The sequence below is a fragment of the Ursus maritimus genome, unplaced genomic scaffold (genome assembly GCF_017311325.1).
Source record: "Ursus maritimus isolate PB19 unplaced genomic scaffold, ASM1731132v1 scaffold_1, whole genome shotgun sequence".
Classification (NCBI taxonomy): Eukaryota; Metazoa; Chordata; class Mammalia; order Carnivora; family Ursidae; genus Ursus; species Ursus maritimus.
In genome coordinates this window covers 4,324,700-4,342,094 of record NW_024423343.1, presented here as the reverse complement: position 1 = coordinate 4,342,094, position 17,395 = coordinate 4,324,700, and the positions used below count along the sequence as shown (strand labels likewise).

The 17,395-nt window shown below is 50.8% G+C and overlaps 1 protein-coding gene across 11 annotated transcripts; it reads left to right on the top strand.

Annotated features, from left to right (window-relative positions):
- The first annotated feature begins 4,515 nt into the window (after nucleotides 1–4,515).
- On the top strand, nucleotides 4,516–16,832 carry LOC103662638. Of its 11 annotated transcripts, XM_008690292.1 has the most exons (4): nucleotides 4,516–4,677; nucleotides 5,312–5,562; nucleotides 15,478–15,603; nucleotides 16,116–16,832. In XM_008690292.1, the coding sequence occupies exons 1-4, from the start codon at nucleotides 4,603–4,605 to the stop codon at nucleotides 16,534–16,536; spliced, it is 873 nt and encodes a 290-aa protein (XP_008688514.1). In that variant the 5' UTR covers nucleotides 4,516–4,602; the 3' UTR covers nucleotides 16,537–16,832. The 11 variants fall into 11 exon arrangements, 7 of the variants coding, with proteins under 7 accessions (XP_008688514.1, XP_008688516.1, XP_008688519.1 ...); XR_568521.1 differs by lacking the exons at nucleotides 15,478–15,603; nucleotides 16,116–16,832 and adding an exon at nucleotides 9,101–9,596; XM_008690294.1 differs by lacking the exon at nucleotides 15,478–15,603.
- Nucleotides 16,833–17,395: the final 563 nt, after the last annotated feature.

Below are 17,395 nucleotides of genomic sequence, written 5' to 3'. Positions count from 1 at the left end.
TGTGGCCATCTTTGGAGTCCATTATTCTGCCTACTGCACTAAGAAAAGAACACGATGCATGCATGTGCTGGTTTTAAAGTTTGTCCACAAATTGGTATTCCTCCCTACGAGAGGTGGAGCTTACTTCCTTTCTCTTTGATTGTAGGCCAGACTTAGCAACTTGTTTCTAACAAATAGGAGATGGTGGAAGTGGGTTTGTAACTTCTTGGAGATTAGGTCTACACTGTGAGACTCAGTCATAAAAAGCATTATGACGTCTCCCTTGTTCACTCTCTCAGGTCACCGGCTCTGGGGGAGGCCGGCTGCCATGTTGTAAGGATTCTCAATCAGCTCTGTGGAGAGGCCCAACTGGTGAGGGGCCGAGGCCTCCAGCCAACAGCCATGTGATGTGACAGAGTCTTCTTGGAAATGGATCCTCAGTCCCAGTCGAACTCTCAGATGACTGTAGCCCCAGATAACACCTTGACTGTAAGCTCATGAGGACCCTGAGCCAAAAGCACCCAGCTGATCCACTTCCAAATTCCCCACCCAATGAAACTGTAACATAATACATATCCTTATTGTTTCAAGCCATAAATTCTGGGGCAATTTGCTGTACAGCAGGATAACTAAAACAATAAGCTATGTCAGAATCCCCCCCCCCCCAAAAGAAACACATTATTTTGTGCTTCGATCGTCTTTGGAACTCTCTTATCTGGTCAGGACCCCACACCACTCCGAGGGACAAGATGAATAGAGTCTGGTTCTACAAGCACACACACACGGGATGATGGTCTCTCCAGGATCATCTTCAGAGTCTCCCTGGAACTTCAGCATAGCCCACGTAAGTCGGCTGAGACCCTGACTCAGAACTATCCAGGCAGGTACATTTGTCAATGCAGTTCTTTCTTCTTGCTGTGATCACTGTCATACCTTCCTCCAGATTCCCTTTCTCCTGTCTCTTTCAGCTGACGAGTATTATCTGATGCTTCCTGGCTACTGACAAACCTGTCTTTCCTCCTATTGTTTCTTTTACCTCCTTGTTGTAACAACATCCACATGACTTATCTAATGGTCTTTTGGAGACTATCAATCTTCAAGATCCTCCTAGATGACATAGCTGACCACCCAAGAAGGCCACCTTGCCTGATTTCTGCCTGGGCTCTCTCTGCTGCCCCCTAGGTGTTTGCACCAGTCAGGATCAGATAAACCAAGCTGCTGTAGCAGACAAGCCCCAGATACCGGTGGATTAAAGAGCCGTTTCTGTTCGTTTGTCCCCCTGACCTCACTCATGCTACGTGTTCATCACTGCCTGGCTGGGGACACAGGCTTATCTAGATCTCGTGGATTCAGGCTGAGGGAGATTCTGTCTCTATGTTCCCATGATTGGCAAGGCAGGAAAAAGGGAATATATTGAAATAACACATTTGCTTGTAAAGCTTCTCCCTGGAAGTGATTGATATGTGCCCCTCTGATCACATTTCATTTACCAGAGTAAGTCCCATGGCCACAGCTAACTTCAGAAAGAGTGGAGAAGTGCAATCCTAATATGACCCTGGAAAATCGAGAAGTGGGCTTTTGGTGAGTGTCAGGGCTATCTGCCACCATGCTTTGGTCCTTGGCCTGCCTGACCTGTTTCTAAGCTCTCCAGTTCTGCAGAATGGTAATCAGATACCATTCTTTTAGTTGCAACAGACAGAACTATAACTCAAGTTGGCCCAAGAAGAAATGAGTTTATTGGCTTATATGGCTGAAAGTCCCGGTGGTTGTTAAATCAACCTTTAGGGGAAACCACTTCCAGATACTCAGAGAACGTTGACAGAAGTTGGTCTCCATCCCTGGGTTCTGTTTTCATCTTTGATGGTTTTATTCTCAGACAGAGTCTCCCAAAGGTGGGCTCTCCAGGCCCAAAGCAGAGAGAGACACTCCCAGCGATCTCAGCCAAGCCCAGGGCCAGGGCCCAAGGTGGTTGGCTGCACTGAATCAGGTGCTGCACATCTCAAATTAATTAACTGGCTGAGCAGGTGTGACATCTCACCGGCCAGGCCTATTTTATAGCCTTTGTCCAAGCGCCAAAGGTGGGTCAGCTTTGCATGACCTACTTGGTCTAAGGTAGGGTAGGATGATTCCGGAAAAAAGCCAGTGCCCTACAACCTAAAGAGAGGGAAATGGATGTGGGCCAGATGGAAATACCAGACAGATATGGCTCATGCATTTATTTTCTTTTTCAGGCCATAAAGACCTCACGTGGCCCTCGCCTCTCCCACCAGCCCTTATGGCTGTGGCCTCCCTTCTACCAAGAGCCAGCTCTGATTTGCTCTGGGTTGCCCTTGGTGGCAGTCACAGAAGCAAAGTGACCCCAGCTCACCATGTCCTGGACAGCAGGGGAGGCCAAGAACTTGATGGTGGTCTTTCCTTTATTTGGGTTCAGACATTGCACCTTCTCTGGCCATGAGCAGCCAGATTCCAATATAAGCCCTGAGTCTTCTAGAAAACCAAGTCCAAGAAGATGTTTTAGAAGTCACTGTTGTGAAAAACTCATGTCCCCTCTCTTCTAGCATTATAGATGGAGACAGGATTCTACTTCGAGCCAAAGCTGTCCAGATAATCCGGATAGAGAGGCAATGCTGGGCCAGGTTTAGCCAGCTACACCTACGTGGTGTTATTTCCGTAAAGCTCGTGGGCCCTGCGAAAAGTCTGACACAACGCTTTCTATAAAAAGAGAAAGATGAAGGATCTCCTCCAACCACAGACCTCTGAGCTGGATCCGTGGCAAGAATTTAGAAATGACTTTTGAGTACGTGGTTTATAAGCCTCCGGAGAGGGAAGGTGGTCATTTGAAGTCAGTGGGAGTTCAGTGAGGGCCAATCACGCAACATTAGTTTCATTTCCTTGTTTTGACAAGGAAATTGGACTCACAGAGCAGTGGCCTTCCGTAGACATAATATATCTGGATCGAAACAGCGTTTTTGGAAGTTTCTCATGACATCCTTTGGACGTATAAGCTGGGGGATCACACTGGATTGGTAAGGGATTAGTGGCTATACCAAAATGGGGCTCCAATTAGGGGTAGCCTTCAGCTTTCCACAGGGCTTTGCTGTTTATCCTCTATCGTGAAATATCTCTGTCTATAGTTTAGATGACTTCGATGGCACACTGGGTATTATTATTATTAATAATATCAATATTTCTTATTAATGAAAACAGTGACCGTGGTGACGGAACTTCCACTAACAGTTCCTGAGTGCTCACGATGGTCCAGGCACGGTGCCTGAGGCGTCACAAGGATTCTGTTATGAAGGCCCCATAATCCAGTAAGGTAGCAACTATGACTTTCCCGTATTACCGAGGAGCCAAAGGCCGGCACCGGGAGGGAAATAATTTGGGAAAAGACAATTTAGCCTGTCTGACCCCAAGAAGTTTAAGGCCCACTGCCCAAGACAGGAGGGGGTGGGCGTAGGGAGGATGGTTGACCTTGTTTCATTTCCCAGGGGGTCTCATCCATGCAAAGGGGCTTAGCAGCTGAGAGTCACGGTAGAAGCCCTGCTCTCAACAACCCTCCCTTGGGAGAGATCATCTTGATCCTGGGGAAAGCCTGCCTGGTTTTAGGAAGACCTCCAACCACAGGATAAGGGGGAAGTGGCAATCCAGGACCAGGGAGGGGGCTGGCAAGTGATGAGCAGAAGTCGGGGCCTGTACCAAAGGGTGAGCCTCGGGGCAGCAGGAGAGAACCCCACACGGGGACTGGGCACCCGGGACCCCCATCACTGGGGGATACTGGAGGCCTCTGGGTTTGGGCTGTCAGAGTAGTTCCTGACCCCAAGCCCTGATGGCAGGGGATGGCGCCATTTTTGTGTTTCAGTGTTTGTTGTACAGGGTTCTCTTTAAGAAAGAGGAAACAATTACACATACTAAATTAGGTAAATGAGTATCGTTTGTGCTTGAAAAGAAATCACCTCAAATGACACACCGTGAAAAGCTGACATGTAACATGTAAATTACAAATCAGAAAAATGATCCTGTTTTATGTCGTTTGGAATTATAGTTAAAATTAGCACTAACTGCCTGACCGCTGTCTGTAGTACTTTGCCCTTCCATCTGGCTGCATATCCTTTGATTGGGTCTGTATTCGACAATAGTTTTGGATTATTACGTTCTGTAGAGAGATGAGACAATCAGCTTAGGTCTTCCCTTGGCAGGGTTAGTCAAAATCATTTTGTGTTTTTGATGGTCTAGAAATGTTTCCTTTGGTTTCACAACCAGTCATTGTTCACAGGTAAGGTTAGGGGGCAGATACTGAAGACTCGGGTAAACTTTTAGGCTTGCTGTCAAATTTGGAAAAGTGACTGTCACAATTCTTTCCTGTGTGATTTCAGGGCATTTCCCCGTCTGTAGTAGAGGGCTGTCCCTCAGGACGCTCTGTGTCTGTGACACCGGTAGCCAGCTGGTCCAAGTCAAGGCGTGAGCAGGCTGGATGGGCAGCCGAGGGGCGGTAGGAGGAGTCCCAGAAGCTATTCCTCCACCGGGATGGTGAGCAATAACATAACTGTCCACAGAAACGGACACAAACCACAGAGATAGCTCGTGAACACCAATCATTTTCCCAGCTCAACATCCCTCTACATGGATGCTTCAGATGCCTGGGCCCCTCCAACAGCAGCAGCAATCCAGAGGAAAGGAAGGAGTGGAAAGAACATGGTGAGTTTAACCAGTGGAGCAAATACTTTACTCTGCAAATTGTACAAAACGAATGCCCGTGGGAACACATAGCTAGGCCCCCAGGGCCCTGAACTGGACATTCCACCTTCATACATCAGTCCGCCTTGCTGATGGGCCAGGGGAGCTGGTTGGCGCAGTGCCCAGGCAGGGCAAGCATCCAAGTGGCGGCACGGGGCTGGCAGAAGCGGGGGCAGTTGCAGGCAGGCATGTGGTGGACAGGACCCTGAGCGGGCAGGGTGGGCTTAGCTCACAGCTAGGTTCTCTGCTACCACCTAACGTGCAAAATGTCATGCAAAACCCATGTGCTTGCCTCTGCGTGTCTACATACGGATCGAATCTATCCTCGATTGGTTAAGCTTTTCGAATCTTTGAAACCATTATTCATAGCTTAATGATCTGTACAGCAGCCAGAAAAGGATCAATGTGAGATTTGGACACTGTTTTGTTTCCCTAGACCCAGGAGTGCTTGGTCCAGCTCTGGGTGACCATGAAAGTTTTGGATTCCCAATCAGGTGATAGGGACAGCTCTTCCAGAAGGCTCACTCTGAGGGAAACAGAGAGGAACAAAGGGTGGAAGGACATTGCTTATTTTTATTTTCTTCCTCTGCTGCAGGGTCGAGCATGTTTGCCTGCTGTGAGTGAAGAGCTGGAGAGACAGGGGGTGGAAGCTGCAGGAGCTCCTGGAATATGGGAGGGGCCGAGCCCCAGGCACGAGCCTTCCCACTCAGAGGCTGTCAGGCTTCCTTGTTTTATTCTAATGCTGACGTTCGGAAGAACAAGACCTGTTGTCGGAACGATGCCTCGTTTCTCAGGTTCACACGTAGGAATGCGTGTTGCACGGCACAGCTGCTACCCCGATGAAAGGTATTTGAGCTCCGAGCCCATTATCGTCAGTTTGATTGACTGAGGGATGCACTGATAGACCTCGCTCTGTTCACAAATGGTTGTAGGCGCTTTTCACAACATGCATGTGTGAATCAGGAAAAAATAATAATACGTTAGGACCGGGGGCACCACACTTGGGAGAGGAGCTCAAGATGGCAGAAGCGTGGGGGCCGAAGAGGCAAAGTGTAGGAAGACAGACAACCGACACGGGACCCGTGGTATTCCCCGCACCAAAGCTGAGACGCCAGTTTGGCTCTCAGGGGCTTGATGGTCAGAGCAAAAACAGAAACATGAATCTGTTATCAAGTTTCAGCGTTCACAAAGAGAAAACACGTGAGTCCCTCCCTCAGGGAAGCAAATTTTTCCTGGTGTGTGTGTGCGTGTGAGGGCACGCATGTATGTGCATATGTGTGTGATGTGTGTATGTGCGTGCATGCATAGATGTGTCCTTGTGTGATGTGTGTTCATGTTTATGTGTGTATGCCTGTACGTGCATGGCGTGTGTGCACGTGAGATGTGTGCATGCGTGTGCATGCGTGGGTGTGTGCATGTATGTGATATGTGCGTGCATGGGTGTGCGTGTGTATGTGTGTGTGAGTGCACACACATGGGTGTGTGCATGTGTGATGTGTGCGTGAGTGTGCGTGCATGGGGGTGAGTGTGTGCATGTGTGCGTGTGTGTCACACCATCTTTCACATGGGCTTTGTAAGTGATGCGGCGCACAGTGTCCTCAGTCACTCAAGGCTCTTTCTCGGGTCATCGCTACATTCAAGTGCAGAGTTTAGCAGCCAGGTGACTCTGACAGAGAAGGAAACCAGCTAATACAGACCTTAGTTCATGTGGAAAATTCTAGAACCTGTGGAAGACTGCATGGACTCCATGTCTCTCAAACATTTCTCAGTGGAGGCTTGGGTAAGAGTTGCTCTGGGGATGGATGGCTGCCTTTGAAAAGCGCACCAAACTCCTTTGTGTTATTGGCTGAGGTTAGACCCAATTACCTCAGAGAGCTTATTAGACGGTCACATTGCACATAAGTTTGGGGAACTGAGGACTCAAACTTAAATTCTCCCCTACAAGTAAGCAGAGGGGGATTAGGAGCATATTAGGAACCAGTGGGTTTCCCAAAGTGTACCCCCATACAGAACATTGGAGAAATTACTTTAGCTGGAAGTTTTCTGAGGTAGACTCATTATGACCAAGGGGAAAAATTCTCGGTAATATTCCCCTAGAACATCAGTTTCGATTCCATACGATTTCTCAATGAAACCAGCAAGAAGAAACTATTGCAAATTGTCCCCTTCAAGAGCTCCATGCGATGACATTTTTTATGAACATCCGCTGGAACAAGGATTGTAGCTGGAGACAAGTTGATACGGCACTAGAATCTCTGGTAATAATTAACCAGCGGGAGGTTTCACGACCGAGATTACTCCCAGCTCTTGCCCTGAGTTTCCAGCGCTGCTAGAAGCCGTTCCAATGATAAAGGGCGGTGGGCACGACAGTCTTGTTTCAGGGCATCGGAATTGCGGTTTGATTTGCTGGGAGACTCGATGCAAGCAGTGGTGTTTAGATGCAGCTCCCGCAGAAACATGAACCCCAAAATCCACGCTGCTTATCCCGCAGCCCGGCTGGGTCCTCAGTCGGAGGCCGGGGCAGGTGGACGGGAGTGATAAGCGTTGTTTCGTTGATGAAGAATTCTTGACGGGCGCCTGGGGGGGTCAATCCGTGAAGCGTCTGCCTTCGGCCCTGGTCATGATCTCAGGGTCCCGGGATCGAACCCCGCATCAAGCTCCCTGCTCAGTGGGGCGTCTGCTCCTCCCTCTGCCCCTCCCCCCTGCTCATGCTCTTTGTCTCTTTCTCTCAAATAAATAAATAAAATCTTTAAAATAAGAATTCTTCAAAATGGCGGAAGGAGTACAGCCAGGCTCAGTTAGAACTGGGGGAGCCTTGCTGACCATCGGGCCATCTCGATCGTTGTCTTGATGGGTCTTTCAGCGGATCGAGCCTGCAGCCGATCTCTGCTCCGAGAGCTCAATACCTCAGGCAGCATTCAACCCAGAGCAATTTGTGGTAGCTATGCCTCCTTCCTTCTTCTTCTCCCTTTCCTTTGCCTTGAAAAACAACCAACAATCTCGTTCTTTTCAGAGAGGATAATTGCCCATGATTTTGGAAGAAAGCAGGTTTTGTGCCAAATTTAGAAGCTCACGTGACTGCCTTGGGTAAGGCAGCTGTCTGTGCTACCAGGATTATCTGGAAGCTGGATTTGCATATCTAGCTGAGGGGACCCACCGGGACGCCGGCAGCTTGCTTTCAACAGTGTTCTTACGTGTTAAGGAGTTTGAGTCCTATCCAGTCCCCCTCGGCTACCTTAGGCTGGACCTTGGCAAAGAAGCCACAGTGCGCCCCACCCAGCATGCCTGTCCTTGGAGCCCGGGGCCAGGTCATGAACATGGGGAGCCCAGCGCTTGCTCTGCCTGCCTGCGCCCTCTCTTGTGCTCGCCGTGACCCTAGTGCTAGGTTACGAGCCGAATAGTGACCCTTGAAAGGGTATGTCGGTGTCTTAACCCCAGGACCTCAGGATGTGACCTTATTTGGAAATTAGGTCTTAACAGAGGCAACTGATTTCAAATGAGGTCGTTAGGCTGGGCCCTGATCCAGTGTGGCCGGTGTCCTCATAAGAAAGGGACATTTGGACACAGAGGCAGGACAGTGTGAAGAGCCACGGGGAGAAGGCCATGTGGAGATTGCCGTGAGGCTGCCACAAGCCGGGAACATCTGGGGCCACCAGAAGCAGGAAGAATCTTTTCCTTCCAGATTTCATGGGCTCCTTAATTTCAGACCTCCGCCCCCCAAACTGTGCGATGATAAGTTTCTGTCACTCTGAGTCACACAGTCTGTTTTGGCAGCCGTAGGAAACGGATGCAGTAAGCAACAATATTATCTTCATTTTGTTGAGGAGGAAATGGAGCGTAAGGACTTTCTCCAAGCTCACGTAGCCCGAGTTATGGAAGGGGTTCAAGGATGACGTTATCCTTAGAGTTTCTTGGTGCCTCCCATCCCCTGGACAGGGAGGTTGCCTCCTGATGACAGCTGCGAAGGGTACCAGCAGCCTTGCTTTGGGAGGGTGGAGGTGTGGACATCGGTCCACATACTTTGCATTGCTGCACAAATCTGCTTTCTTCATGCTTCACCACCTATCCTGTGGACAGACTCAGACACTATGAGTGGGCAGAATGGGCGTGACTATAAATGATGAAAGCCCTTCCCGGAGATTCTGGCCTCCAGCCAATATACGGGGGGGAAAAAAAAAAAGGAGCACTGAACATCCACCCTTGGAGGGCATGGCAGGAACCAGCAGGTGTGTCACTTAGAGTTGAGAGGTAGAGCCCCCTTGCAGAGCCAAGGGAATAACTCAGCCCGATGGGCTCAGGAATCAGAAGGTGGCATCTCGACAATCAGCTTTGAGTAAAGGATTGCAAGAGCAAGGTAACTTGTCAGCATCTTTCCTAATTACAGCCCAGGAAAGCCTGAGTTCAGGTGCTCAGGGAAACCGATCCCAGACAGCGGGCAGGACTCCTCGGAGGGGATCAGCATCGTACGAAACGGCGGAGTTTACTCCTGCACTATCGTATATCCGGCAGCTTCTGGATCACGGCACCCATCTGCATAATGCAGGCGCTCTTAATCCGTAGTTCAGTAATTGCAGCCATAGATCACGGAATTCATTCCCATGGCACACAAGATAAGAGATGAAGAAACTGCTTTATGCATGCAAATCAAAACCGCTTGTATTCCTGAATATAATGATGAAAAAAAAAGTGAGCTTCCAGATGTGCCAGAGAGAGATTTTCAAGACGTACAGTCACTCCGTAACACATTCTGATGAATTTTTCAGAGATGAAATATGCCTTTGATTAGGGAAGGTTTTTTTCCCTTTTTGATAAGTCCTGTGCGCACTGGGGTACTCATTTAGTCATGATGTCCTATGCAAAATGAAAGGATAAAACCTTCACTTTGATTTATGATCATGGTTATTAATTTCTGATGCAGCTTTTTGGTTTGGATTATTTGGGGGTGGAGGGATTTGGCAACATATATGAGAAGCCTGGGAGATTTACTGGCATAAACATCACAGCAGAGGTCTAGCCGTAAATAATAGAACTTCTAAAAGAAGTATTAAACCCCACATTATTAGCAGGTACAGGAAGAAACTTTAAAATGTGAAAAATAAGTTGATACAGACTAGGCTTTCTGCACAGGTTACTTCGGAAGGGAACCGATGCACATGGACTAGACGTACTGGTTTTGGTTTCTCGCGAGAACTGTGATTCCAAACCATTCAGTAGCATGGGGGCGTCTCCCGGATCCTGGTGCAATCAGCAAACTAAAACCATGCCTGTGGCACATTTTGCTAATGCCCGGGGGTCACAGGATCAAACTTTGGTAGGTAATGTTCCATTCCCTCATGCAGAAATGCACAGTAATGAGCGGACTCTACCAGATTCCAAACTTTGGATACATGCTGAATTCGCATAACCTTGAGTCTGTCTGCATCAGGTGATGTCTCGTCCTTGGCTTGGGCAAACAGCCTCAGCGGCTGGGGCTGAAGGGGTCAAGCTGGCCTGCCAGACTCAGAGAATAGGGAGTGAGGGGCGCTGGGAACCTGGTGTAGTGCAGGGCAGGGCCAGCTGCCCCTCGCAAGGCCTGCTGTTCTCGGGGTGGTCTGGCTGCTGTCCGTGGCCATGGGATGTGCTGGCCTCGGGTTTCAGGGCAGAGACATGATTCTAAGGAAGTTCCATGATTGCTTGGAGAGCAGGTCTGGTCTCTAGGGGTGGGTTTGGCTGGCTACAAATGGGATCCAGACAGGATCCAGAACCTTGAGTGAGGCCCGGGGGGACTTGGGGTGGATGTCAAGAAGCAAGATGTCAAGCAGGGGGCAGAAAGCCTAGCGAGGCAGGTGGTGGCGCCATGGGACAGGGGTGGGGGAGGCGAAGGGAGAAGCCGTCTGCCTGTCTCAGGATTTGGGATTTTCCTCTGAACAGCAAGAGTTGAAGGACCCGGAGAGCAAGAGGTGCAGAGGCCAGTGTCCCCTCTCCCTTGGGCGTTTCTGGAAAAGCCAGGGAAATGGCCCACACTGCGGTGGAATTGTGCTGGGCCCCAGGAGCCTCTCGGCCAGCCTCTGCTCGGCCTCCTGAGTGTGCCGTGGTCTCCCCCGCCTCGCTCTTGGGCACTGACAGCCTGCTAACTTTTGCCCTTCTGCTCAGCCAGACAGGAAAAGCATGCTTGCCTGGGATCACTTATCCGATATTTTCCAGAAAACCAGCACGTGGGGTTGTCTTTTATCAGCTATGAACCAGAACGGGGCGGGGGGGGGGAGGGGTGAGAGCATGAGGTGTAGAAGCAGGGAGAGCTCCTGAAAACCTGCCCAGGGTGCATCTGAGGAGGGAGGTCTGAGAACACAGAGCTGCTTCGAAGAGCTGAGAAAATGTGCAGAAGGACCTCCAGGAGAAAGCAAGACCAGGGGGACTCCTTGTTTTACCTGCCGATGCTCTTCTAAGGTTGTGGCAGGGAGGGAGGGGCTCGTCTCCAGTTTCTCTCTGGCCGCTTTTAAATTGCCCCCCCCCACCCCCGAGCCTGCGGCCACCCCGACGCTTGGCGAGTCGCCTGAGCCGGGAAGCTCTGGGCTGCCGCTGTCCCTGCAAACTGGGCAGCTCAGGCCCCTGGAAGTGTTTCTGTCAAGCAGAGGAACAGACCTCTTTCCTCTGAAATGCGAGTTAGGATTCGATCTTTGAGTGGGAGAGAAAAATGTAGGAGCGAGGAAATAAACTTTAAACTGTCTCAAGCAATTAATCATAAAAGTACCCTTATTCCCTCCCAATTTCCACCTAAGTCAATTAAATTTAATGCAACAACTGGTTCAAATTACAACTAAAATTTAGGCAAACCAGATTTTTCTTTTATTTATTTATTTATTTTTTTGAAAAAAATTTTTTTTTTACTTTTTTTTTTATTATATTATGTTAGTCACCATACAGTACATCCCTAGTTTTTGATGTAAAGTTCCATGATTCATTGCGCAAACAAGATTTTTAATGATTTTTTTTTTTTTTTTCAAACAAGCCGATGAGTCATAGCCATCATCGTTCAGTCCAAATTGTTAGGCTGGGGCCCAACTGTGAACCCCGGAGCCTGGAGCCTTTGAGCGGTCCCACACTGACACATCTATAGAGAGGATTCTTTGGGGTTTTTTTGTTTTTTAAGTGTGAGGCATATTCACTTTGGAATTCTTTGCAGTTGTTAAGATTTGGGGAAGGGTTGGGCGCCTGGGTGGCTCAGTTGGTTAAGTAACTGCCTTCTCATGATTGAGTCCCGCATCGGGCTCCCTGCTCAGCAGGGAGTCGGCTTCTCTGACTCTCCCCCCTCTCATACTCTCTCTCTGTCTCTCAAATAAATAAAGAAATAAAATCCTTAAAAAGAAAAAAGATTGGGGAAGGGTGACTTTTAGAAATAGGAGCCCAGCAAATGTTTTGTTGGAAATGCGGGGGAAGGGCTTGCAGATAACTGTGTGATGAAACAGAATCACGAGTTCCTCAAGGGGAGGCCACTCCTTCGAAAGCTGTCTAATGCATCACCGTAAAGCCCTGGGGAGAGTCTTCTGGATTGTTCTTTCACCGCAAGCGCACACAAGCCAGACAAGCTGTGCGTGCAGAAAGGTCAGGGAGGTCGGGCAATCGTCTCCAGGCCAGCAGTGCTGCAAGAGCAGTGGCCCCAGCTCTGGCCTCGTGTTGTGCTCGGCATGGTGCTTCCAGCCACCATCCCAGCCACCTGCCAAAGGGCTGACGCCAGACTCTAAGGACATTTCCATTTTCTTAATCCCAACACCTGGGCTTCTCATCTCACGTTCACAGGTAACTAAGGGCAGCTTTCGGGTTCTCTGCCTTTTCCCTTTTCCTTGGATTCCATCCTGCCAGGGTGTGAAGACACCCAGCCTCCGGACTCGTGAGGTGCTGACAGCATCTCTGTGCCAGAACCATCCATCCCATCTGTGCTTGGACAGACTCCCACCTGTTTTGTCTCCACGAACGCAAAGCTCTCCAGGTCCTGACCGTGGAGTTACCCCCCCGCCCGAGGCTGGGGTCCTCAGGAAGCCTGCTTGATGGGCAAGGTGACTGCCTCCCCAGAATGCCACCCACTCCAGGACCTGAGGCTCCGTTGCAGATAAAAGGCTGGCCTTGTTAGCGCCTGTCAGAGGCGCGCGCGCCGAGCGCCCGACGCCGATTCAACTTGGCACACAGGTGCTTTGCTCCTAAGGATAGTTTGAATACACGGAGTTTGGGAAATTGTGCCAAAACCACAAAATGAATCAGCTCTCTCTGATGAAATCATCTGATTTTCTTTGTCAGGCACATGCCAGGAGGTGAGGGAAACGTGTACTGAAATCAGGGGCTTTGAGACATCTGATTTGATGATGGCGCGGCATCAAACAGCGTGTCAAGGACGTTTGGCGATGCCCTCTCCAAGAATAGCTATCTGGCGCTTTCCTTCTTCTAGGATATAAACACGACCTTCAAGTTATGACGGATCCTGTTGCGTCTCAGGAATGTAAGGGAGTGTAATCAGAACGAGCCATCCCTGCAGAGATGCGCAGAGTGCAGGGAAGTAGGAGCGGCACCCGTGCGACTTGGGGAGCGGAGGGGGGGCACGCCTGCAGGGCACTGTGGCAGAGGCCCGTCCTTTGGGTGCAGTGAGTGCGGGGTGTGTGGACGAATCCCGAGACAGAGCCCCAGATTGCCCACATCTGTCATCTGTGCTGGGGCAGGTCTCGGGGCCAGAGGTGGACAGAGCTCAGGAACCATCGCAGAAAGAAGCAGGGTCCGACATCCCCCCAGAAGCCATGACCAATCTCTGGATCTGAGCCTGAGTGGTCGGGTCACAGGGCAGGAGGCCAGGTCGGAGAGACGTGTGCAAAGGAGGCAGCGGCCATGGGCTCAAGGGGTTGAGACTCCTCCCGGGTGAGAGCGTTTAACTCCACTTTATTTTGCATTTCCTATTCCCCTGTTCTGCACTTTTGTAGAAAAGGACACACCGAGAGATTGTCCAGTGCTTTGATACAAAAATTTAACTGTCCCATTCCTACTTTCTAGCCTATCAATTCTCTCCTTTTATTACTATTTTTAAAAGAAGATCTTGCAGTACGACGCCTTCTTTGTGCTGACAGCGGTGCTGAGCGACCCTCACCCCCGTCCATGGGCACAGACGTCCGCTCCATCGTCTGCTCTAAACGCTCCTGTTCCCACGGGACAGGACGAAGCGGAGATGTGGAATCCTGCACACAGAGAGATCGCGATTTCAAAAACTACAGATCTAACACAGGCTGGGGGGAAATGCAGAAGAATGCACACAGTAGGCGTTAGGTGCCAGAGCTTTTAGTTGATTTCCTTGCCTTTTTTCTTCTTTTCATTTGCTTATTGAAAATTTCCACAAATGACTTTGCTCTGCCTCTATAGTGAAAACTAACTCAATGTTGAAACCAAGCCAGGGGCGCCTGGGTGGCTCAGTCGTTAAGCGTCTGCCTTCGGCTCAGGGCATGATCCCGGGGTCCTGGGATCGAGCCCCGCATCGGGCTCCCTGCTCTGCTGGGAGCCTGCTTCTTCCTCTCCCACTCCTCCTGCTTGTGTTCCCTCTCTCACTGGATGTCTCTCTCTCTCTCTGTCAAATAAATAAATAAATAAATAAAATCTTAAAAAAACAAACCCCAAGGCTAAGCAAACCAGTGATCGTGAACAGCACGAGGTGGTCAGGCGGTGGCCCTTCCTGGGCAGGTGGGCACGTCTAAGGGAATTCTGGTCGCTGGAGGCTGGTGAACACCATGCTGTCACTGTTCAGTCTCCTTGGAAGAACGGGGACGCCAGCCCCATGAAGGCGTGTCCTTCCTTGAAAGTTTCCACTTTTGGGTCTTGCCTCTGACCCCGTCCCTTTCACACAGAGGCAGGAAGAAGTGGTCAGACCAAAGGAACCGTCCTTCTGTGAGCAGCTGTTTTGCCCCATCCTCGCCTTATAAAATCGTAGAAATTCATGAAGTCCCGGAGTATGAGATCATCCATTTCAACCACTTCGTGTTACAAATGAGGCTGCACGGGGATTTTAAGCAGCGTCCTTCAGATTACAAGAGGGTTTGGACGGCGAAGACGCATTTACTTTTGTTTAAAGTTGGCTTCTCCACATCCATCACTTCCACGCTCATTCATTTCGCCATTTTTGTGGGACAGACGGTGGAATATTTCATCAGAAAATAGGACGTATCCACTCATGTACAGTCATTAGGAATTAAACCGCAAATGCCATTCCTCAAATTAATTTGGTTTAGACTTAAATAGGCAAAGTGCCTGCCTGGGGCTTCATTTTTCACTGCAGAAGAGATGTCGCTCATCCCCTCTGCAGCCTGGGAGGCCTGGGCAGGGGGGGCTGAGGGCCAGGGAGGGGCTGCCAGCGAGGCGCCAGGGTTGGGGATCCCGTGGAGCACAAGCTGGGGTGAGGACCCCTTGTTAGGATTTGGGACATTGGAGCTGAGCGTGAGCATGAGCAGAGGAAGGGGGGCCTCTGGAAGGGGTGCGTGCGGTGACGGGGAAGGGTCAGCAGAGCGCGCGGTGCAGGAACCCGTGTGGGAGAAACACTCGCAGGGACTCCCTGCCTTCAGCTGTGAGCAGGTCCGTGTGACATCTTCTCTGTGCTTACAGCAGAGGCTCATCGACTCATCAAGGTGAAGTTGAAACAAACTTTAATACTCTCTCCATTTGCCTCCATGACCCTGCATCTTTGTCTCTTCTCCCCTCTGTCTCATCCCTTCCCCTTCCCTCAACTCTGGGGCTCTCCACCGGCTCTTTCTTCTACAGGGTCAAGCCCAGCCCCAGGGATGCCCGGGTTCTGAGGCCTCTTCTGTGTCCAGTGTCTGACCCCAGCCCTGACATGTCACCTCAAAGTCAGCGTGTCCCAAACCTGGGGATGAAGGAAGCAACCGAGCACGTACCGTTGGCAGAGCTGGGTAGTTGGAAAGGCGGTGGAGGCCGAGGAGGACATGGAGGAGGGGAGCCGGTCAGAGTCCCCCAGAACACAGGCACTGTCGCGGTCAGATGAGCCCCAGAGGGGTTCGTTTGCACGAGGTTGCCTGGAGTAGCCAGAGCTAGTAGCCGCTCACCTGGCACCTTCTCTGGCCCGAGGGGAGGAGGGAGAGAGAGTAACCGGAGGCTGGAGGGAGCGCAGGTGTGGAGCCTCTGAAAGGAGGCCCTCGGAGCTGGTTCGACACCCACTCTGAGTGACTGGAAGGGCGAGAGCCACAGTGCACACACCTCACCAGGACCTCTCAGAGTGGACGGTGCTTTGAGCGGTCAGGGTGATGACTCAGGTGTCTGGAGAGGGGTAGGGACCCTCGGTTGAGGGACAGGGACGGTTCACGGGTGGCGACCTCACTGGGGAGGAGGAGGCAGACGGGGGGATAACGCCTAATCCCTCCCCCATTCCCTTCCTCTCTCAGATCTCCGGATGCTCCTCTTTGGCCGAACCCAACCAGCGCTTGTGCGTGGGAGTCCAGCTGGTGCACATCCCAGGGCCCAGAGCGGGTGACAAAGCATGGTGGCAGGAACCACAAGGGAAGAGACTACCTGGGGCCCAGTCACAAAGCTCGAGATGGTCCCCTCGGTGCAGCTGGTGTTTTCCTCTCTGAACACCTGCGCTCTGCCCCGGCCGGCCCCAGCTCCGCTCCTGCTCCAGCGGCCGGCCCGCTCGTGCCACCTGCGTGTTCTCGGCACCGTCCCTGGGCAGCTTGCTTTCAACTTCGCCGGGGCCAGGGCAGACAGCGCCCAGAGACCCTGCCCAGATCTGCAAGCCCAGACCTGGGAGCTGAACTGTCCGGTTCAGAAGCTGAAGAGTTTCTGCCTGCTCTAGAATCCTCCTAGAGCTCGGCCCCCAAGGGCGCTAGGCTCCTGGGAGAAAGTTTCTATCCTTTGTTCGCGCAGGCTTGCTGTGGCCTTGCTGTGTGGGCCGCATCTCTGCATTCCCTGGTGGAAGTGTTGACCTTGAGAATGGGCCGGAGAATTCTGGGACGGACACACAAAGAGGCCGTCCCAGACCAGGACTCCTTACTGGTCATTTACTGGGCACAAAGCACCGAGGGCCTAAGGGGCGCCTGGGTGGCTCAGTTGGTGGGACGTCTGCCTTCAGCTCAGGTCATGATCTCAGGGTCCTGGAATTGAGCCCCGTGCTGGGCTCCTTGCGCGGTGGGGAGTCTGCTTCTCCCTCTGCCCCTCCCCCCGCCGTACTCTCTCTCTCACACTTTCTCTCTCTCTCAAAGAAATAAAAAAAATCTTTAAAAAAAAAAGCATCAAGGGCCTATGACTTTCTAAGCAGCCCTCCACATCTCCCCTCACCAAAAAAATTATGGCAATTTGGGTGAAAGATAGGTGAGCTCTGAGACATGAAAGGAAAACTGAAAAAAATCAAGATCAATAAATTAATAATTTAATAAACTAATAAAATTCGTAGCCTTTCAATTTTATGAAATTCTATTTTCTGTCCTCTAAATAATGCCAGTCGGTAGTCTCAATTCCCATTTCCCCTCCTGAAATTGCTCTTCTCATAGGGTCAGCCAAATTTGACTCCCTCTGTTTTCTTTAGATTCCTTAGGATTCAGTAAGTCTGTGTCTAAGGGCCTGACCACAAGTCCTAAGCTGGCCGGTTGTCTGGGAAGTTGTGCTGGAGATGGAGGTAGGGATGAAGAGTTCGTTGGGGGTAATGGCTGTGACAGCTAAGAGGAGA

Excerpts from the sequence above, each read along its gene's own strand:
- LOC103662638 (XM_008690291.1), top strand. The coding sequence starts at position 15,004 with ATGTCGCTCATCCCCTCTGCAGCCTGGGAGGCCTGGGCAGGGGGGGCT. Across the intron at positions 15,345-15,477 it reads AGGCTCATCGACTCATCAAG|GGTCAAGCCCAGCCCCAGGG; the intron begins GTGAAGTTGAAA and ends TTTCTTCTACAG. Across the intron at positions 15,604-16,115 it reads GGGATGAAGGAAGCAACCGA|ATCTCCGGATGCTCCTCTTT; the intron begins GCACGTACCGTT and ends TTCCTCTCTCAG.